The 23,865-nt window shown below is 41.9% G+C and overlaps 1 protein-coding gene across 2 annotated transcripts in view; it reads right to left on the reverse strand.

The window, feature by feature from the left end:
• MTUS2 (microtubule associated scaffold protein 2) overlaps window positions 1-23,865 on the reverse strand; it is a 277,327-nt gene that overhangs the window by 27,519 nt on the left and 225,943 nt on the right. For both annotated transcript variants that reach the window (XM_054974319.1, XM_054974318.1), the window contains one exon: window positions 9,559-9,625. In XM_054974319.1, the coding sequence (XP_054830294.1) occupies window positions 9,559-9,625 (67 nt within the window). The remainder of the gene's footprint in view (window positions 1-9,558; window positions 9,626-23,865) is intronic.

Consider the following 23,865-nt stretch of genomic DNA (forward strand, 5'->3'; position numbering starts at 1 on the left):
CTAGCTCAAACCAAGCATTTAAAGACACATGCACACATTTACTTAAAATCATTACAACTCCCCCCCTTGTCCTTAACCTTCCTATTCCTGATGAACGACACCAGAATAAGAGGGGAGTCTATGTTCTCATAAGCATTATTTTCAGTTCCTCTTTACACCCCATCTGCCCCCAAACCAAACTCTAAAACTCAAACCGCTTCACCCAGTTTTCTGGAGAGGCAGCATAAATAAATAAATATATGAAGACCAGCAATAATTAGAGTTGCCAGGTGCAGGTTGGGAAATTCCTGGACATTTGAGGGAGCCTGGTGAGGATTGCACCTCAGCAGGCTATAATGCCAGAGTCCACTCTGCAAAGCACCCATTTGCTTTAGGGGAACTGATCTCTATGGCCTGGAGATTAGCCTGGAAAAGGAAATAACCACCAAGACTGGGCTCACTCTACAGAGAACTGCATCAGCGGAGAGTCTCTCTACACGAGACAAATTACACGAGGATGCTCAAGTGAAGGGAGATGCAGTGTTAGCCAGGAAGCCGAGTTGTAAAGATAGAAGGCTCTGTCAGTTTCACCTCTCTAGAACCAGCAAAGATCACTCCTCAGAGGGTTTGTTTATTTCCTCTTTGCTTCCCCAAAGGGGAGGTGAAATTGACAGAGCTTTCAGGGAGGTGAAGAGGAGTGATCTTTGCTGGATCTAGAGAGGTGGAACTGACAGAGCCTTCTAATCTGTCTTTTACAACTCGGCTTCCCGGCTAACACTGCATCTTACTTCATTTGAGCTTCCTTTTGTAATTCGTCTCATGTAAAGAGACTCTGAGATATAGGGCAGAAAGGACAACAGTGATATACAGTGAATTGCTGTATGTTCCCAAAAAGAAAACAACCTTGAATATAGTTTGATTCCTAACTAAAAATGGGTCTAAACAAAAAGTTTTAAAATTACCATACATACCTATAACTTGTATGAGAATGTAAGATGACTCCCTCTTTTTATTATAGCAAACCCAGAAAAATATCTGGACTTCCTTCAGGTTGTGGATAAATGCCTTCCACCCTAGAATTCACCCCAATAATTCAATCATTGGGACTATACTTTGTGTATGAGTTGTAGCTAGCAGAAGGGAGGGTTTGGGAAATGAGCTGTCAAGACCCAAGCAGAGGGCACTTTAGTGCTTATGGCTCTGGCCAGAGGACTAAGTTCACCATCTGAAGAAGGGAGCTTTGACTCTCAAAAGCGTATACTCTGAAAATCTTGGTCTCTTAGGTGCTACTGTACTCAAATCTTGCTGTTCTACTGCAGAGCGACACAGCTACCTACCTGACACTTGATTTCCAAGGTATGAGCTTTCAAGAGTCAAAGCTCCATTAACCAGATACTAGGAGTGTAAAAAAGAAGGGAAGATACCCTTGCAACACAGGAATAGGGCTTCATTACAAATCTGAACCTTAAAGAGAATGTAATATGTTCCACTTGGCCTTTTCCCACCAAATTCCTTTTGTTGTTGTGGGTTTCAATAAAGGGCACAAGGGTTTCATATAACGCTCCATGTCAGCTTCCACTGTGGAGTAAAACTGCTGCAATCTAAATCAAAACGAGCTCATACTCTGAACTGGGGATTCATTATAACTGAAAACCACCCAAGCTTTAAATTGATACCACAATGAAACCTGCTTTTCAACCATCTCTCTAATGAGACTGGAGCAGAATGTAATAATGTAGAGCAACTATGAAAACCAAAACCCATAAAGAAGAGTCACCAGAACATGGCACTGGGGTCAGAATGAGGTTTTCTAAATATTTGCAATCACATATACACATAAACGATGAATGTACAAATTAAATGCACGCACAGAATTCAAATTTAATCTGTTTCTTGTAATAGCAGTTTCTGTGCCCAAACAGTAATTGAAGGGCAGCTGTTGAACTGCCTGATGGATTCTCATGTGTAAGCAGATCTTACACATGTTCACTTCTGGATTGCAGACAATCAGCTAATACAGAACAGAAGGACTATTCTATGACCTTCATCATAGACCTTCCTGAATATAGGCACTCTTATTTTTGCAGGGCCCAACACATTTCATATTAAACTTATCAAAATTATTCATTTTGTTCTTGTGATTTAAACTTGATTATATTTATATATAACTATGTAAGAGTTGGGTTGAGTTGCAGTTGACAGAATGTTACGTTTTGTAAGCATTTAATTAAGCTTTTATTAATTTTGGTTTTGTAGTTTTTGTACTTTGCAGACATTTTTTTCAGGTTTCAAACATTTTTGTAGACTTTTGAAAAACTTTGGTTTTATTTAGATCTGGATATCAGGAATACCATAGGTATTCCTGATATTCAGGTTAGATTCTCTATTCAGATGTGATTTTATTTGGGAATAAGTTTCCCCCATAGGAGGAATTCCAATCTGGAGGGCTAAGGGGCCCTCTTTCAAGAAAATTCCACCAAAATTGTAGTGACTCTAGTCCTTCCTGTCCATTACCCCCCCCCCCCCCCCCAGTTTCAGGAAGATTGGACTCATGGGTCCAAATTTATGGGCCCCTGAACAAGATGCCCCCAGCTATTCTACATTATTACCCGTGGCAGGGACAGGGGGGATTCCAAGGCTTTCCACGGCAAAGAAAACAGCATCTAACAAACACACAGAAGGGCAACCTATGGCCTAAAGCCAGTCCCAATGCAAGTCCCACTCTCAATGCAGGCTGAGCCAACAAAATCCAAAAGAACTAAACTGAAGCAAGGGAACCAACATCAAATCAAAGATAAAGTGGAGCAGAACCAATGGGTCTAGTCACTGGAGAAAAATAAATAGTTATGACATTCAGTTCTCCCATTTAGATTAAATCTTAGTGTCTATAGTACACATCCAGACTGAAACAAGGGAATCCCACCAGAACAAAACAGAAGCAAGGGAATCAACATCAGACCAAAGGATCTCACCAGCACCAATGCCAAACTGGAGAATCCTGGGAAACCTGAAAAAGGGAGGGGGGAACTCACTCACTCCCCCTGGAAAGAAGAAAAAAGAGGTTGCAGAGGCAGCCACACAGCTTTAAAACTGCATTTCCTGGATAAACCCAAATGCAGGTTTATCCTGCATTAAGGTATTTTGTATTCCTGAATATATGTGCAATTCTCTAAAGTTATTTCATATATACCTGGATAATGCCGAGAAGGCATTTTCCGGGTATATATTCAGTATACAAATACCGAATTGCACACCTGTACTTGTGGGTCCTAGGTACTGTGCCTATAGTGCTTAATGGATACAATTGCCCTGCAGGAGATTTGTCCACAAAATAAGGTTTACACACACACACCCTCATGTTAGCATGAGTAGCACAATGAACTTATGTAGACTCCTCCTGATGAACAAGCAACTTTCTAATATGCATGGTCTGTTGTTATGTGCTTGGTAGGGATGAGCAGCATAAGACAGTGGTGTGAATCTGAGGTATTTTGTGAGAACTCTCAGAATCCTTGGTTGAACTGGAAAATAAATTTTCAGCCCTACCTAACCACCTACCAGTTTGGTGTAGTTGTTAAGAGTGGTAGGACTCTAATCTGGAGAGCAAGATTTGATTCCTCACTCCTCCACTTGAAGCCAGATGGGTGACCTTGGGTCAGTCACAGCTCTCTCAGAGCTCTCACAGCCCAACCCACCTCACAAGCTGATTGTTGTGAGGATAATAATAACACATTTTGTAAACCGCTCTGACTGTGGCATTAAGTTATCCTGAGGGGCGGTATATTGAATGTTACTAATGTTATTATTACCTTCCTGCCTGTCTAATCTTTCAGCTAAACCTTTCAAATGCTGATTCATGTCCCCATGTTTCACAGAAAAGGTAGTATGTCTGGCATTTGCGGGTTTATTTCTTTTATTAAAATATTTACATTCCACCTTTCCTTATGGCTCAAGGCCGCTGACAAATCATAATATAGCCGGCATCTGCCAAAGTCAGGAAAATAATATGCAGATTTCTATACACATGGACTTGAATCTGCAAACAAACATCTGATCATGACACACTTTTCATGAAGCCTTTATTTGTCTACAAAATGCCTTTCCCAGTTCTATATAATAAAAAGCAGGACTTTTTTCTGGGAAAAGAGGTGGTGGAACTCTCAAGAGAGAAATGAGGGAGAAACACACAGGTCCCCTTATAAAATGGCCATTTCCTCCAGGGGAACTGATATCTGTCTGAAGATCAGGGGGGCGGGGCCACCAGACACAAGAGGTGCTGGAACTCCATTCCACTCCATTCCCGCTGAAAAAAAGCCCTGATAAAAAGATAATGCCAACAACCAGTAAAGCAGTTCCCTTTACAATCTACATATCTGCTAGTTGCAAAGGCCAGTGAGTTCCAAAGCAATACCACGCAAGAGCTTAATGAAGCTGTACGAATAAAAAATGAGGTTATACCTTAGACAAGAACAAGCCCATGTCTCCTAAAGTGCATATAAACATTTCAACAGCAACAGGAAACTCCACCAGTGACTCACGCAGCTATCAGAATAAGAAAATACAGTCAACATCCTATCAGCACGATGCCAAGATATATATTTTTTTTAATTTCCATTGGTTATCTCACTTGTGGCTTACAGGCTAAGTATGACTTTCATCTAAAATGACATTTACTGGACTGACAGGCATCTCCAGGATAAATCACAGCACTTTCCATCAAAACATTTTCATAGCACAAGCCGACACAATTTCCCTTTGTGTCTGACCTACAGATGGAGACCAATCAAAATGAGTTTCTGATTATAACAGGGAGTAAAAGCTAAAGGTCACCAATGTAACGTCACTTGAATCCCTCTTAGATTGTATGGTGCAAAGGTCAAGCCCCATTGGCACAAACATTGCAGAATTCAAAGTCCTTATCCTCCAGAGGAGCATCAAAGTAGACAGTGACACAACAGAAGTGTCTTACATTGCCATGAGTTGAAGGGACGCTTTAGGTTTAACTCATGTTTTGTATGCCATTTTGTGTGTGTGTAAATTTGTGTTTTTAATGTAATAATGCTGCTAAATATTGAGATATTGGAATGAAATTGAGTACACATGTTCAGTAACCAATTATACATTTCTATCTAGATCCCCTTCTCCATATATTGAAATGGGCTAACTTCAATAAAGAGCATCTCTTGGTGAATGTCTAACCCAATGGTTCCCAGCTTTTTTGAGTATGAGGACCCCTTTTTAACATCAAAAAACTTCATGGGCCCCCGCATGTGATAGTAGTTGACTATCAGTATCCACTGACTGAGTAATTATATAATGACAAAAGACCAAGACGACAATGCTTGGTGTGCATATGGATTCGTAGCTCCTCAGGAGTCCCTGGCTGCCACGTTGGGAACCAATGGTCTATTCTGTATAGACATTCCTGTCCTTTATGATCAGCCAAAAAGGCCTTGCTCAGGTTTCTGTTACAACATTGGAGGTGATGCAAAACATGGTGCGTGGCTCCCTTACCTGGTGTTGAGGACTAGACCAGCTTGTTATTTGCTAATCTAGTTGCCAGTCAAGACCTTAGGTCAATGACAGTAGACCTTCCTAATCATGCTGGCCCTTACAGCAACATGTGATTCAATTAAATGTCAACAGTTGCTCCAAGGGATGAAATATGCTAGGGGTGAAAGGCTAATCATGAGTGCACGTACCCCATTAAGGGGATGAGAATGTCATGCGAACACCTCTCATGCACACGGATAGAGCTTCCATTCATTGCATGGAGATTTGCACATGAGTTTCCAGTGAGTTTGTCCCTTTTATAAATAATCAATAAGGCTGCAAGAATTTCTGGACAGTAAGCCGCACTGGGAGCAGGATTTTCTTTGCTTTAATTGACACTTACAGCAATAATGACCCGCTGTTTCTAGGAAGATTAACTCATATAATTGAGAAGCCAGAAAGAAAGCAGGCACAAATGTATTAGAAGCGCCTGTACAATTCAGTGATCGGATTATTCTAACAATCCACAGTGGCACCACTAGAAGGAAAAGAAAAATAAGGAAAGGGTAGAGAAAGTTCTGAGACAGCAGGCTCTGCTTCAGAAGCACATTGTAAGGGAACCAAAATGGAAAAAAATGGTAACCCTTTGCTCATTCAGCAGCTGCCACTGCAGTCACAGCCAAGCTCCATTACCATCAGAGTTGGGGGACCAAACAGACCTGGTCAGCTGGAGAAGCTCTTGCCTCCCCCAAGCCACTCTCCTTGGCACTGCATCTGACAATCCCAATGGCACAAACAAATGAGACAATACAGACTTTAGAGTAAAAAGCAAAACTCTTTGGATCAGGACCTGAACCCAGAACTCTGTGGGCCACTCTATTTCAATAACAACAACAACAACAGTGTGCTTACATACCACCCTTCTGGACAGATTAGTGCCACTCTCAGAGTGGTGAACAAAGTCAGTGTTATTATTATCCCCACAGTATAGCTGGGGAGCTGGGGCTGAGAGGAGTGGCTTGCCCAAGGTCACCTGCAGAGTTCATGACAGTGGAGGGAGTCAAACTGTTATTCAAAGGGAAGGTCTCCTTGCGAGTTGGGGGAATTAGCAGGCAAGGAGGGCAGCAAGGGACTCCACCAACTTAACTTAGGGATCTCCACCAATGTATATGAGGACTGTCCCAGGCAGAAATCTTTTAATGACCAGACAGAGGTTTCAACCAAAAAAGGGATTTTTATTGAAAATAACAAAGATCAACAGCACACAAAACACATACAGCGCACGCTCAGAGCTAATGGGAAAGTAGTGATGAAAGTGGGATAGAGTTTAAGGGATTGAATGATATTTACCATCCAAAAGAGGGCGTCCAAGAGAGAGAGCGTTGAATGACCTGTGCATCAAGGCAGAAAGACTCGAACGGAGGTTCAAGAGTGGATGCTTGATCCAAGAGCATGCACACCATTATGACAGAGGGATAATTCAATTATACTGTGGAACATATCCAAGATTGTATCTTCTGCCCCCAAACAATGGCTTAACGGTTATTCCCAGGATAGGACAAAGGATTGAGAAGTTGTCTCTACAGCAAGACAAAGAGCTGGCAAACTGTCTCTGCAGTGGGACAATGATCCAGAAAACCATCTCTGGGTATGACAGTGAACTCAGAAGGTTTGATTAGGTCTTCCTGGGCAGAACTAAAGTTATCAGTTATGACTGATGATGTGCAAAGTCTAGGGGGGGGGGATCAGTTTCCTGAACCGCCTAAAAATGGGAAAGTGGTTAAGGGAAGTTCGATAGGGTATGTTGTGTTGATTAATTCAGGAACTCCGGGAAGGCCCTATTGTATCAGGAGGATCCTAAGATCATCTCTGGGGCGTGGGAAGGGGTGAACTGGCCTCACCTGTTATTCCCTATGCTTGCACATTTTATCTCCTGGTTGGGAACTGGCTTCCATGTTTCTGCCTGCTTGGGCAGTAGTTTTAACGCTTGAAGCACATTCAGAGCAGGGTCTTATAGCATAGCCATATTAATAAGCCTTCTAATATTGTTGGGGCAAGTCTGACTGCTAACAGACCTATCTGAGTGCTGATTCACAGCTCAGCTACTTAACCGCTATGCTACAGCAGCTCTTCTATTTATTTCTTAATTTAAAAATATTTAGTAGTTGCCTTGATAGCTGAAACATCAAATGATACAAAGAATGGTAACAACACATGTTTTAAATAGCCATGTTTTCAAAACTTTGATAATTATTTTAAATGATTTTATCATGTTTTAATTTGTAAGCTGCCTTGAGAAGGTTATTTATAAAGGGAGGGGAATAAATTGTCCAAAAAAAAACAGCAATGAAAAATAATTAAAAATTTATTGATTTGCTTTAATTACTTTAATAATGGTCCACCTTTCTCTCTGAGATTTTAAAAGCAACAGTAAAACAAGAAAAACAACTTGGAGAGCATGAAGGGTATACATTTATACTGCACATCTCCATTAACCAAATGCCTGGGCAAATAAAAATGTTTGTACTTGGCACCTAAAGTTATTTTCAAGAGTGTTAAAGTTTTTTTTAGACCTTTCCCCAAAAATCTTGTTGTGAGCATACATCCAAGCTAAAAGCACACAAGCCTTGCTCAAGTGTCATAATTCTTCCTACTGAGATATCCTGCAGGTCAGCTAGGTCTCAGGTAGGCAAGAAGGGTCACTGAGCAAAGTATAAACATTCTATTGTTATGATTAAGATTTAATTTTGAATGAGCTTCTTCCCAGAAGTATAACAAAAATATGGCTCCAGCTTTTCAGATGTTTGTATACTTCATTTGTCACTCAAGTTTGTCGGGTGCCATGCTTTCTGGGAAATGTGTCATTGTGCGTCATTCTGAAGAGGTGTTTGTATTAACGTTTTTGATCTTTTATTCTGTAAACAATTAGCAATGATTCTGTAAACAATTAGTGTTAATGTATATAAGATTCTCTGAAGTAATTGGTCTTTATGCATATGATCCAGACAGAGGCAATATGCATCTGGATTCTATTTGCAAACAATAAAACCCATTTTTCTTTTATAGATCACTGTTTTGGTGTCTTAATTCTGTGTGAGGTTATTGACTGAAGGGGAGTTCGAATTGGCACGCAGAGTACTCTGAAATAAATCCTCTTTCAAACAGGGATGGGGATGGGGAAAAAGAACATACTATGCGATATTGCATGTGTCCAGTGGTGCTAACGTATCATACTTGCTTGAAGATAGCAATTTTACAGACTTGGATTGTCCAGTGATAGGGATTAGAGTGTTGGACTAGAGTCTGGGACTCTGGGAGACTCAGGTTTGAATATCTACTCTGCCATGGAAGCTTGCTGGGTGGCACACTCTCAGCCCAACTAACCTCACAGGGTTGTTGTTAGGATAAAATGGAGAAGTGGAGAATTATATAGGTTGCTTTGCATCCCCACTAGGGAGAAAGGCAAGGTATAAATGAAGAAAATGAAGAATAAATTAAGAAAATGTATAATTATTGGGGATGCAGATAAAAGAAACAAAGCATGAATGGAGAAAGGCTAACTACTAATCATGAACACTGATGTATGTAGCTGAAAAAGTTACTTGCAAAAGAGTACATATCCAAAAGCATCACAGAATGGAACACTGCATTCTTACCACCATACTCCGTACGGATAATTTAGATAAAGAACAGGTAGCTTAACTTTGAACATCTTGCCAGCAAATAACCACATCTGTGAACATGACATCCTATCAATCTTAGTATGACCTGAGTTCCCTACTCAGCCACTGTGGCAGTATAGATGCTATCTGAAAGCAGACAATACAGATTTACCTGTCACCATCTGTGAATAGTAAAGATAATGCATAATTACAACCAGTGTGTACAGTAATAACAACAAAAGAGACAAAATTATTGCTCCCCATCAGGCCATAAAGATCTGTCATGGTGTTTAAGCGGATGCCTCATTAGAATTGTTCAGCTTGCAAAAGCGGCACAGTACAAGAAATAATCTTTTCAACAAAGATCTGCAAGTCAAAAAGACATTTTTTAAAACAACACTGCTTATTAAGCATCCCCACTTACCAACTTCATCTTTGATGTTTGCGAGCTCAGCCGAGAGCTCCTTTTCTTTCACAAGGGCATTTTCATTCTGTCAAAACAAAGAACACATGTAGTTACTTGATTTATTCCAGCTAAGAATTTGCACATGTTCATTTGCTAAATCTGATTAGGTAAATTCTTTAGTTCTGTTTTATTCTTCATTATTGTCAAAGTTGACCTAAAATAATTGTGCACACAATTGTAATTTTCAACATTAAGTATGATATCCACCAAGTTACTCCTTGGAAAAAAACTACATTCTCCGTAAGTATAGCAACTGATTTAGTCTGGAAGGGGGAAAGGAATAGTCATATAGGTTGTAGGGAGAGTAAAATGAGAAGTGCCTTATATGCCACACTGAGCTCATCAGAGAAGGGGCAGGAAAGAAATGTAATTAATACATAAACACAAATATTAATCCTTATAAATAACATATTATTTTCATGTGTTAGATGATACTTTGGAACGCCAAATGGTTTGTTGCATCCTATATTGTGTAGATGCTTAAGAATAATAAATATATTATTGTAGAGACAGTAAAATATACATAAATAATATTATATTATTACAGAGAGACAATGTGGTATAATGATTAGTGTGTCTCACTAGAACCAGAGGAGACCTGTCCTTAAATCCATGTTCAGCTATGGAGCTTATTAGGGAAACTTGGACTAGGAACAATCTCTCAGCTGAACCTACATATCACAGGCTTAGAGAGAGGAAAAAATAGAGGAGGAGAGAACCACGTATATCACCCTGAACTACTTAAAGGAAAATGAGGATAAAAATACAATATCTGCTGATAGATTATGACTGCAATCCTAAGCAAATATACTAGGGACGGGAGTAAATCCCATTGACCTCAACAGGATTTGATTGGGGGTATATATGCTTAGGACTGCACTGCATATTATTTCCCCCCACAGCTGTTTTGAAATGCTACCAGCATGGTGATCAGTCCTGACAACTTTATGACCTGGTATAACTGTGCATATCATGGTAGACCTCCAGTCTGCAGATGTTATTCTGGAACCTTGACACAGGAAAGTAATTATAAATTAACTGGAAAAAGAATTCTCCTTAAATGTGAACTAGGAATAATGAATAAATTGCTGGATTTGGATGGGATTATTCACTCCAATCCCACCTTGTATTTAGTTCAAAGAAAAAAATTAAATTTAAAAAGATTTAAAAGGGGAATAAATATATGAAGTTATTGTTTAATTTTTAAGGTGTGTGATACTTAACTAAAGTATGATCTGCAGTGAAATTTTGATTGATTAAAAAAATTCCTCCCTTGATTAAAAAAAGCCTCCCTTCCCTTCACCCCAGGGCTCTTGATGTTTAGAAGAAGACTATAAGAAAGAGGGAATCAAGATACTTGGCATTATGCATAGCAATGCTTACAACATTTGGACCTACAACCCCCCCTAATTTATGGCACCATTTTATGAGTCCCTATGAGGCAAAATAACAAGAGCATTTCTTGCCATCTTTCATAACAGTGAACTTCAAATGATTGGACAAGACAACATAAAACATATTTATTCTGACAACTCTGAAACATCCTTGTTAGAACATGAAGATTTTTAGTGAGAGATATTTCTCAAGAGATGTATGAATCATCAGAAGATGATGAAGGAAAACCCACCAGTGTGTGATTTAGTATAATAGATACCAGAAGCAACAGCAAGAAAGATCATAAAGGTACTTCCTTATTGCAGTAACTATTCTTCCTCTTATGATAGATACCACACCACTCATGGTCAATGATTAGAAAAACTAAATCAAGAATCTATAAACACACACCCTGAATAGGAAAGCAACACTGTCTTTTCAAGAAGAAAAAACATTGAAAGCCCAGTGTACTAGTAAGCAGTAAACAGAGGTTACAGGAATCTCTGGAAATTGAAGTGTCAACTTCTGTGCCAGTTATTACAGGAATTGCACCTTTATATTTTGGTCATGGAAAGAAGCCAGCTATGTGATGTGTGTGGCTGTCTAGGAGAGAACCTGGCCTGGGGTAGGGGCACAGTTTGATCCTGCATCTGTTAGCCAGAAGAGCTTCAATATAATGCCCACCATCATTTCAATGAGGACTCAGTAGTGAAAAGCTTACGGTTTTAAAAAAAGGCCATCATAGTGACTTACCAATTTGTTCTACACACACAAAAAGGCATTTAGGACCTTTAAAGGCTATAAAGCTGAATTTAAATTGCCATGTTCTTCTTTCGGGGTCTTGTCTCTACCACGGTGAGCCAACATGTGTGACTGGGTTAAATACAGACACTCTGCGTTATAAGATTAATTCCACTTAGTCACCCTCTCTGCACACACAAAATAGCCTTCTTTGCTAATACATGCACAGCACAGATCTTTTACTATATCTCTGCAGCCATAATTCTACTTATCACAAGATATATTGTTTTGCACTGCAAACAATCTTCCATTAAAAAAAGGCAATAGTGAATACAATGTTTTAAAGCATTCACATTATCCTTGTAAATGGGATGAAATGGACATTGTGTTCAGTTTAGATTTGAGAGAGCCACATGTAAAAGTTATTTTGCAATACAACTCCTTAGGTATCCTGAGGCAGGCTACTATTACATATAGGCTAAAATGGAGGCCTAGGGTTTAAAGAGGTCAGGTGATGTGAAAGGCCTCTGCCTCGGAACCTGGAGAGCCACTGCTAGTCAGAGGAGATGACATAGATAAGGCAGCTGCATGTATTCATCTAAATCTTACACACTCACAGAAATAAACTCCGTTTAAAAGCTGGGGGTGTTAGCAGTCAGATCCCCTCCCCACATGACAAGGGCAGTTTGTGAATATGAAACATCATAAAGCCCCTTGCCATAAGCCCTAGGCACTGCCTGGCCCCAGGCAGAGCAGATGCCAGCTGGCCTGGAGACTGGAAAGTTACCAAGCCATGAGTCATATGGGGATGACTGATGGACGGCTCCCACGCCCTGGAGAGAAGCAGAGATAATGAGGCTTCCTGAGAAAACTCCCTGCCTAATCTCATCAATGCCTTCCTTTACCTCCCTTCACCCACTTACCTTAATCAAAGCTATTCAGCAGCACACCTGATAGCCTTCACACCCACTGCTTACCAGGTCATCTAGCAATATTTTTACCTGTAGTTCATCCCAAATAGTCATATCAAACCTTTCCCAATTTATTGTCCTACCTCTGGACAAGCCATTAAGCTACTGTTTTGGGGAGCAAGATGTCAGTATTGCCCTGGGGAATGTTTTGCTCTATAATTGGGCTTCTCAGTCATGTGCTCAGTGTGTTCTGAATCCATACAGCCACTCTCAAATTTGCTTGAGCTTTCTTCTCCCTGTGAAACACTGGTCATTTTGCTGCTGCTCCCATGGACCCCTCTTTCTTCATTTTCTCCCATTTTCCTCACTATTTTCTTAGCTAGCTCTGTGTGTATGCTGCATATTTTCTGTATGCTTGTCTTTTATTCCTCTGTTAATGGGAAGGGCAGTTTGTAACCCCTCAAAGTAGCTGCCTTCCAACAGGCAGTTCCGTTTTTGCCACTGTGAACATAAAATAACAGCAAAGGGGGGGGGACACATGGATCATGCCTTTCTCGGGGTGCAATTTCTCTGAAACCTGGGGGGGGGTCTTTGGAGGACAGTGAGGACTAAAGGGGGAGAGCCATGGGTCATGACTTTCCCGGGGTGCAATCTCTGTGAAACTGGGGGGTTCTTTGGAAGACTTTGAGAACTATGACAACAAAGGGAAGGACCCATGGAGGGGGAAGAGCCATGGGTCATGCCTTTCCCAGGGTGTAATCTCTCTGAAACTGGGGGGGGGGGGTCTTCTGAGGACAGTGACAACTATATCCCCTACAAATTTGGTGGGTATTGGACATTGGGAAGATTCTCCTGGGTGCTAGAGGGATGGGGAGAATCTCCCCACCTCTCTCACACTGGGCAGGCAGCCTGGCTGTGCGACTGCTCTCCCAGCCCTTTAAACTATCAACTGGCAGTCGGCAGGGGGAATTTCCCCCCTGCTGCCTGCCAGCTGATAGTTTAAAGGGATCTTTAAAGGGCCAGGTAAGTGGGTTTGAGGGGAGCGGGGGCTAAATGGAGTGGGGTTTGGGGGTGGTTCTGGCCCCCACAAACAACGAACAACAAACATGTCCAGGAACAGTTCATGTTCGTCGTTCGTTGTTGGCAGCGAATGTCGAACAGGGTGTTTGTGTCCCCCCCCCCGTTTGTGCCCATGTCTAATGTAAATGCTGATTATTATTTTCATTAGTAGTGGTGTGCTTTAGGTTCACCCTCATGGGATGGCAGTAGGCCTGGCAAGTATATGAACCATGTGTGTGTGTGTCTAAGATTGCTAAGCCTGGGTGGGAAATTCCTGGAGATCTAGGGGTGGAGCTTCAGGAGAGAGGGCTTTGGGCAGAGAAAGGACTTCAGTGGGGTATGATGCCAAACAGCCCACCCCCCAAAGCAGTCAATTTCTCCCGGGAAGCTGATCTTTGTAGTATGCAGATCAGTTGTAATTCTGGGAGGTCTCCAGACCCTTTCTGGAGGTTGACAACACTATATGTGGCAGACCAGCCAGCCAGAATAATGGGCTAGGGCTTTCTCACAGACTAACTGAGGCTTTCTGAACATAGGAATGCTATTTTTGAGAGCATAACTGTGCAGGAGTTTCATAACTTTGCAGGAGGCAGCATTGCAATGGGGGCTGTTTTCTCTGTGCTTCTTGGCAGCTGTATCTGCCCAACATCTTATTTGTACATAACTACTAAAGATACAATAGCCCTGTTTCCAGTGCAACTATTAATGCTTCTCTCCTTTAATTTGAAAAACAAACCCTGCCAATATAGTTATTCCCAACTGTATTCCCCTCATATTCAAGGGGTCCAAGACCTTTGCTCCAATGAGAGAGATAGAAGGACATTGAACAGAAACGGCAAAGGACAGACTTCGTACCCAGGCTCAGAGAAGTAAATGAAATTGCTTCCCAGTGCAATTCATACTGCAGACAAAGGTCAGAAGCCAGAATAAATATTTTAGAAGTATAATTGTATTCAGTGAAGTGTTACCCACACTGATAGGGGCAATTCTTGGCAGAACTGCACCTCCATAAAATGGCAGTTATAATGTGGAAATACACAAATGAATGATCAAAATAGCCTCACTGTTGCATATTTAGCTCTGCCAAATAAAGCAACGGCTGCCCATACTTAACATCTGCAATATCCTTCACTGATATTGGTGGGCCTAAATTTTTCACCATCAGTGTTTTTTTTCTAGTTATTTTTGACAGAACTGCTGATAAATAAGATCAGATGTCTGACCTTGGTCTCTTTCTCTGAAACAATGGATATATATGACATCAGGATACCTTGGAGTCAAAGCAAACCTGCATATCCCTGACATGTTCCATTACCTTGTAGCCACAGCTTGTGAGTGATTATGAAGTCAGTCAGGTAAATGTTACACTGATATGATATGAAATGAAAAGGACTCCCATTAGCAACAGAATTCTGTTTACGAATTTCCATCTCATTAAACAGAACCTGTGGTTTAAAATCAAGTCAACCGACACTGAAAATTTGCTTTCACTAATCTCGTATGGAAGTAAATTAGGCTCCTGTTTGGACTGTTTTCCATAGAACAAAGAACAACCTTCTTGCTGTGCTGTCCAGGCCACCAGTTACAGTCTTCATCTCAAGCCTTGGTGCATTCCCTGCAGAAGGGAGGCAGGCAATGACTCGCAATAGGGCCTTCTTAGTGGTGGCTCCTCACCTGGGGAATGCCTTCCGCAACCCTTTTAAGCTTGCCCGGTGCCTCTACTACTGGTTTTTAGGCACTGAGTCAAAACATTTTTGCTCAGTCGGGCTTTTCTCTGAGTTTCATCTCCATCCCTATTCTCTCCCTTTTTGTTTTTACAACTGCTTTAATGCTAATTCAATATCGCTGGACTTAGGTATTCCATTCCCCCAATGAGGGCAGGGGATTCCCCACTTTCACTCTCCGCTCCCCGCCTCCACTTACCTGGCTGGAGGAAGGCATGGGTTTGGGTCTCCTGGATATGCTCCCAGGATGGAGTGACAATGTCACTGACATCATTGCGCCACCCTGAGAGCACCCCTGTGCTTTGCTGCAGGCCAGTTTGGGCCCCGAATGGGCCAGATTGGGCCTGTTTGAGTCCCAAATTGGCCTGCTGTAAAAAGTGTGCATACTCCTGTGCCTGTGCGATGACGTCACCAGAAATGACATTATGGCACAGCTGCAGGGCGCTGTGCGCATGTGCGAGTAAACCATGACAGGAGAAAAAGGAGGTAAGAGCCAGGTCTTTCCCCCTCCCACAGGGATCTGGCAACCCTAGCTGTACTGTTTACCATTTAAAAACAGAGATGATCAGACTCACGCTGATGTTTTAGTTTACTGAATTATTTCAGTTGTATTTCTGATTTCAAATGAATTATTTATTGTTTTATTTTACTCAGATGCCTCAGGAAGATTCTGAAGAGTGTAGAGTATAATTCTTTTTAAAACGAAGATTGCTGCATACTTTCAAACTCAAACACTGCCTGATTCTGGCCATGTACTCTGGACCACTTAATAAGTTCTTTCTAAGTTTTTAAAAGTTTGTGCTGACAACCAGGAGGGTCAAGAAGTGATAACATGAAGATATTTCAACTCAATCTGTAGAATAAGGTATCTAATAAGAATCAATAAACATAAGCACAGGAAAAACAGAGGGTGATAGTTATTACAAAGGAATTGCGATTCTGCTGCCCAGTGGTACAACACATGAACACGAGTGAAACTGCCTTATACTGAACCAGACCCTGGATCTATCAAGGGCAGTATTGTCTACCTGACTGGCAGTGGCTCTCCAGGATCTCAGGTTGAGATCTTCCACATCACCTCTTACTTGATCTTGTAGCTGGGTATGCCAGAGATTGAACTTGGGACATTCTGCTTGCATTATAAAGCAGGTACTCTACCACAGCCCCTCCCAGATTAGTCAAGGATTGCGGGGAAAAAATCTGTTACCTTCCATAGGACATAGTTAGACACTATTATACGAGTGGTCACTAACAGAACATCACTTTAGACCAATCAGAACTGGAAAAAGGAAAGCATGTTGTAAGGTGAGGGGAAAGCATTTTGTGAGTCTGTCCAAAGGCAGAGATGTGTCTAGCTAAAACACAACATAGCCATGGTCAACACAATCATACTACCACAAGATGTGGTGAGGTTGATCAACTTAAGTGGGCTTTTTAAAAGAACCAGACAAAAATGGGGGATATAGCTATTCATAGCTATTAGCCATGACTGCTAAATGGAACCTCCATACACAGAGGCAGAGTTCTGATTGACAGATGTGGAGGACAAACAATTGGGGTCGTCATCACCCTTTTGCTTTGCTTGTGATCTCCTCGACCACTGTTCAGAATGGAACATTGCATTGCTGGGTCAGACCAATTCCTATGCCTCCCACATCCCTCCATCAAGATCTTGAGCTTGCAACAACTACTTGAAAGTTTACCAGGAGGTGCAGTGCTTGTGTGAAGACTCTATGGCCTTCATTTAGGCTTCTTCTCATTTGAACTCACCCAATGTTACTCTAATAAACATACAGGGAATACACCTACACCTTTTCAATGCTGGAATCTCTATGTTCATTGCTATTAATTGTCCCACCACTACTTTGTCATGTTTTGCCATTATTGTTCATCCTCACACCATCTTATGGCGATTGCAAAGTACAAATCATGGAAGTTGAAAGAAAGTCTCCCAGAGAATTGATGGCTGAACCCAGGCCTCCATTGGAGTCCATGCAACATTCTGTGCTTGGGATTCAGTATCATTCTCTGCCCTTCTGGCTTGAAAAATATCAAATCACTTTTGGGTGTGGATGTGTTGCTTAGTCACTCACTGCTGCACTATATACCAAATGCCTCCAGGGCAAGGGTTTAGCATACCAGTGGAAGGCATAAACCTTCTTAATTTCCTTCCTTCTATAAATATTTCATCGGATTCCTCTGGAAGGTAATAGCCAACTTTTATTGCAACCGAGATTCCAAATGATCTGCCATCTGTCTTTCACATAATATATTTAAAATGCCACTTTAGTAGAAAGCAAGAATCCTTCTCCTCCTCTCTGTTCTCTTTAGATTAAAGTTTCAAAGCACAACTTATCACCAGGGTTCTCCCAAGAGAAATTGCAATTTGATGAGTTCTGTATTAAGCCATACATTTTCCTTAACTTGACTAGCAACATACTTCAAGCTATAGTTGAACCTATTATCAGATAAACAGGAAGCTTCAATTTGCTGTTTTCAGTAGGTCATCATGATTGTTCCAGTTCCTAATAAAATCTACTTTACAAGTGAATGTTTCTGCCAAATCATTTCCTATTAAAACAAATGAAAAGCTGTGGCACAGTTTTTCTACTTGGTTGCATTAATGAAATCAAAATTATATATGCTATGATCCAGAGAGAAAGAAGAACAATCTATCAGTGCAACCCTAAACAGACTTACACCTTTCTAAACCTATTGATTTCAATAGCTTTAGCAGGATGTAACTTTTCTTAGGATTGCACTGTGGGTATCATAAACAACATCCAATCCTTTCACATGATATTCTGCAGCTACCTGTAGCTACTGTTATAATCTCTGTGCTGATATTTACTACATGTTTAAATACAGTATATAAAGATCTAACCTCCTGACCCAGGGAAAGAAGGGTGAAAACTGGAATTAAAGAGTAATAAGCAAAAGATAACTTCAAAAAAAAAATAGAGAGATTGCAGAAAATCAGAGAAGGTAGATTTTTCCCTGGCCAGCAAAAGAAGCTAAGCTTAGACTTGCATGCAAGAATCATCTTGAAGCATTAACCTCTTAAATCTGCATTCCACAGGTTATACATTAAAAGAATACAAACATGAAAACAAAACAGATCTAGTCTATGTCCAATATGCTATTGCTTCCCCAAAATATAATCGACTACATCTTAGACTGCAGGGTAAAATGATGTAAGGCACTGCAGTGTTAGGGGAATCTTGATGTTTTTGTTTGGTACCAGCGAATGAAAAGTCAGCATACTATAAAGAAGATGGACCCCCCCCCCCCCCAGTCACACATAAAGACACTCCGTAATCCCCTCGCACTCCCCAGTCAACTGCAACATTACCTACATCAAGGATCAGAGACAACTGGCTAGCTGTCTGCTCTCGGAATTAAGGAGGGGAGGGGAAAAAAGGAGACAAAGTACCGTCTTGTCCAGGCAGAAATAAAGCTTGCAGCAGCAGTGGCCCATCCTGGTAGGCGTGCTGAAAAAACACCCAGCTTCATTCAGAATGTCAGTGTTTAATTCCTCAGCAGCAGGAATTTTTTAAAGGAAGCGGTGGGCTGCTGAAAACTGCTCCAACTTGTATGTGTGAGATTTCCCTCCAGCTACCTGGCTTCTCCCCCCCCCTCCATTAACTTCAGGAATGCAGGAGGAGAAAGAGGAGGTGGAGCAAGCAAAGAATAGCATAGCATATCGAAATCCTGCCAGAGAAAAGGGAGAGAGGGAGGGACATTTTGCCACCGGACGCCTCCTCCTCCCCCTCCTCCAAACAAGGCAGATCGATAGAGAGAAGCCAAGGGAATATTTGATCAGTTTTGCTGCTCTCTGAGGACAGCTGGGACGCTCCCCCCCTGCAAAAGCCATGTTGCTGCCAGTCTGCTCTGCCCATCCCCGCCTGCTCCCGCATCATCCTCAGATTAGCTGTATTCATCACTGCCTGCCGTAGTGGTCGAATGTAACGGGCTGTGAGATTGGATGGATGCAGCACTAACGTAAAAGGAGGATATAAAACGCAGTAGCAGAGAAACGTCGTATCCCAGCTGGCTCGATGCCGGTGAGGGGAGACACCGCGGCTCAATGGGAGAGCATATGCGCTGCATACAAAAGACCGCAGATTTCAACCGCTTTCAGGCTTCCAGGCTGGGAAAGTCCAGAGATCTTCCATTGGAGTAGACAGCAGAACTGAGCTAGATTAAACAACGGCATGACTTAGTAGAAGAAAAATCCTTCGCTTTGCCAGACTGTGTATAAATGCCACAAACTTAGGGTGCCACAAACTTAGTTCAGGTTTAAAAGGAACTGTGCAGACTGGTGATAATGTGCAGAAAAATCGGCACCAATCCTACATTCTCTCCAGAATCCACAAAAAGACAAGAATGGCCCCAGCTCTGGTTTATGAACAGGAATACGCACAAGCAAGCGCATGCCATGCGAATCTGCAAGCTGGAGAGAGGGAAAGGCAGGACCCAAGTTGGCAGCTTGGCATGTTGCTTGAGAGAAAGAAAAGCTTACAGATGAAGTGGGGGGGGGGGATCAAATAAAAGTAATCAGTGTATCCTGCCAATCAATTGGCTGCTAAGACATGTTGGGCCCTTTAAATGCATGGTTTTCAACTTTTCCCAGATCCAAGATCTACCTTTAACCTACAGAAGGCAGTGTGGGACCCTCTGAGCAGCAAGCATATGGCACCAGTGTGTGACATCATAGTCCCATTGTAGGAAGAGGAAAGAGCTACGACCTCACCAGAGGAGTAGGCACCACACCACTAGTGCAAAGGCTCTTCTTTACTTTTCCTCCCCCCACCCTCCCTAGCCACCCCAGGAGCTGCCTCTGGGTTGGGGGGAGAGAGAAAAGGCAAAAGAGCTTTTGCCTGGCCAAGCTGTACCAATCATGGCGAATACAGAGAAAGCAAAGGAGAGCTTTGGCAGGGAGGAGGTTCTCTGCACCTGCCTGTGATACAAAAGAATCCTCGCCACTGCTAGGGTCCCCTCTTCTTGCCATCCCATTGCTCCATTCAGGGTATGTGCAAAGAGAGACATGTGGTCTCTACACATACGCTCTAGCAGCAGGGCCTTGGGATTTGGTCTCAGTCACCTCCCTCTTCTCCCCCCCCCCACTCTGGCATGATTCTCTCTTTCCTTCTTTTTTGGTTCTAGACATGGTTTAGTATTATATATCTAAACTGATGCTAACCATGGTTAACCTATCATAACCAGGATCTGGAGTCTGAATGATCAGGGTTGGATCCAGACTAAATTTTCCAGAGGCAGAATGGAACATTCCTGCCTCCCCCTTCCAATTGCAAACTGCTGATCTCCAGTGGGATGGGAGAACCTGAGGAATGACGGGAGGCGATCCTGAAATGAAAAGGGGGAATTGGTGGAAATTACCAATTTCTTTTGGATCTAACCCTTGGACTGCCACTCATATTAAGCCTTTGCTGACACAACAAAGGACCACTTTCCTCTGTGTGAGGAATGGAATGGTGTATGGCTGACATTTCTGGGCATCAACCAAGGTAAGAATGAAAAATAAAAATACCCGCAAGAATGAAAAACAAAAAGCTAAATGAGCTTGTACCAGATTTCTGCACCTACTGGTGTATAACCACATGTCAACCTTCCTGCGCTACACAGCACCCACAGGATTTCACTCAAAGAGGAAGGGCTCCGATCCTATTCTTATTAGTGGGTGTAAGAGGCAAGAATGAGTGGGTGAAAAAGGAAAGAATCAGCATCAAGCCAGGTGCAGAACAGTCAGTCAGCAGCACTTTGCATGGCCCCCGGATGGCAGCCCCCTGGCCTGCCAAGCACCTGCGTGGCATTGATCTCCAATGCTATACTTTTACTGATGTCTGCAGTGGGAGGATTTGCCTGCCATGAGCGTTCCAGTTGGCCCCTTCACGTGTACAAGGAAAAGTGTGAGATGCCTCTTCGCGGTGCAAGTCCACCAAGCTGGAAAGTGTACGTGAAGTAAGCTTCTTTCTCATGTGGTACACATCTCGGGGTGGGAAGGACAGATATCTCTAGCTCCTCTGACATTACCTGGCGGTTCCCACATTACCAGAGCAGCACAAGAAAGACACACCCCACACGCAGTGCTAGTGTAACATCAGATATAGGCCCTTTATCTCCACAGAAAAAAACCCCACATGGGCTTGGATTCTATGAACTGTGAATGGAGCTGCGTCTTTCCCCTTTCTGCTGGAAACTCCTGAGCATCACCTACCCCCAGCCAAGCTGCTCCTGAAAGATGGAGGGAGCCTTGGAGATGGAAGGGGATGCTGTCCAGGGACTACAGCAGGATGGAGGAGATGGCACTGCTTTTGAATACTCTTGCTCCAGTTTTTCAAGAGTGGGAGGAGTAATATTTGCAGATTGTTTCCTGCAGCTCCTCAGGCCATTCCAAAGGCCATAGATCCAGAGGAGTTAGCTGTGTTAGTCTGTAGTCGCAAAATAGTAAAGAGTCCAGTAGCACTTTAAGATTAACCAATTTATTGTAGCATAAGCTTTCGAGAACCACAGCTCTCTTTGTCAGATGCATTTGATGAAGAGAGCTGTAGTTCTCGAAAGCTTATGCTACAATAAAGTCAGTTAGTTTTAAAGGTGCTACTGGTCTCTATTATTTTATGCCATTCCCAAGGATCTCTTGACCCTCCACAGTTGCTTTTTCTTTTGTGATATGTGTGTTCTCCTATAGGAGGGGGAAGGAGGCAAAGACACCTTCTCTGAATGCTACTCTCTTCATGGTTTTATACAGGGCTTTTTTCTGGGAAAAGAGGTGGTGGAACTCAGTGGGTTGCCCTCGGAGAAAATGGTCACATGGCTGGTGGCCCCGCCCCCTGATCTCCAGACAGAGGGGAGTGTAGATTGCCCTCCGTGCCGCTGCATCCTGTAACACTTTCATTTTCACTCGAGGCTTCCTGCCTGCCCACACAAACTCTGATATTTTCCTCTGCCATTTATCAAATTGCTTGGAGTCCCTAACGATTGGTATCGTCTGTAACAGAAACATAACTCTTGGTAACACGTTCATCTTGATTACTGCAATTCTTCCCAACCATGACAAGTTCAGCCTATTCCATTTGATCAAATCATGCTCTATTTGAGTCCATAATTTCTCATAGTTATTCTTAAATAGATCTATATTTTTTGCAGTCAATTCAATTCCCAAGTACTTCACCTTACTTGTTACCTCACAGTCTGTTATTTCCGTTAATAACTGTTGCTTTTGTTTAATCATATTCTTACATAAAATCTTTGATTTCTTTTTGTTTACAAAGAAACCTGCCAAGTCTCCAAACTCTTTTATTTTTTCTATTACCTTAGGCATGTTTTCAATTGGATCTTCCACAATTAACATTATATCATCTGCAAACGCTCTGACCTTATAGGAAAAGTCTTTTATCTTTATACCACGGATTGCATTATCTTCTCTAATCTGCATCATCAAAATTTCAAGAACCAAAATAAACAACAATGGGGATAGCGGGCAACCTTGTCTTGTACCCTTTCCAATAATCAGTTTTTTAGTCAGCTCGTCATTCACCACAATTGCTGCACTCTGGTCTCTATAAATTTCTCTCACTGCTCTTATGAACCTTTCCCCCATTTGTAGCTGTTCCATGGTGGCAAACATAAAGTCCCAGTTCAAATTGTCAAATGCTTTTTCAGCGTCTACAAAAAAGAAACCAACCTCCTTATCACATCGCCTGTCATAGTATTCTATAGCGTTTATGACTGTCCTTAGGTTGTCTCTGATTTGTCTATTTGGTAAAAAGCCTGCTTGTTCTTCTCCAATAACTTCGGCTAGCCACCCCTTTATTCTCTCCGCCAAGATCTTTGCGAAAATCTTGTAGTCATTATTAAGTAAAGAGATAGGTCTGTAGTTTTTAACATTGGTCAAGTCCTGTCCTTCTTTGGGGATCAATGATATATTTGCTTCACTCCAGGTATCTGGGATCCTTTGGTCCCTCATAACACCATTGATCACCTCTTTTAAAAACGGTACCAGTTCATTGGCCATTGCCTTGTAAAACTTAGCTGTGAGTCCATCAGGCCCTGGCGCTTTCCCCAAGTTTGTTGACTGTATTGCCTTCCTTATCTCTTCTTCTGTTACTTCACTGTTTAGTTTAACTCTCCACTCCTCGGACATTACTGGCAGCTTCATTTTCTCCAGATATGCGGCTATCGCATCTTTATTCACTTCTTTCTTATCATACAATTTAGCGTAAAATTTATAAAAGGCTCTGCTAATAGCGACCTGTTCCAGGTGTACTTTATTGTCATCACATATTTTATTTATTATCTTTTTCTCCTTTCTTTTCTTCAATTGCCATGCCAAAAATTTCCCAGGTTTGTTCGCCCCTTCAAACGACCTTTGATTCAGTCTTTTCAGATTCCATTCCAATTCTTTATTATTCATGGCCGTCAACTGCTCCTGAAGG

The sequence above is a fragment of the Eublepharis macularius genome, chromosome 3, assembly GCF_028583425.1.
Source record: "Eublepharis macularius isolate TG4126 chromosome 3, MPM_Emac_v1.0, whole genome shotgun sequence".
In the NCBI taxonomy this organism is placed as follows: Eukaryota; Metazoa; Chordata; class Lepidosauria; order Squamata; family Eublepharidae; genus Eublepharis; species Eublepharis macularius.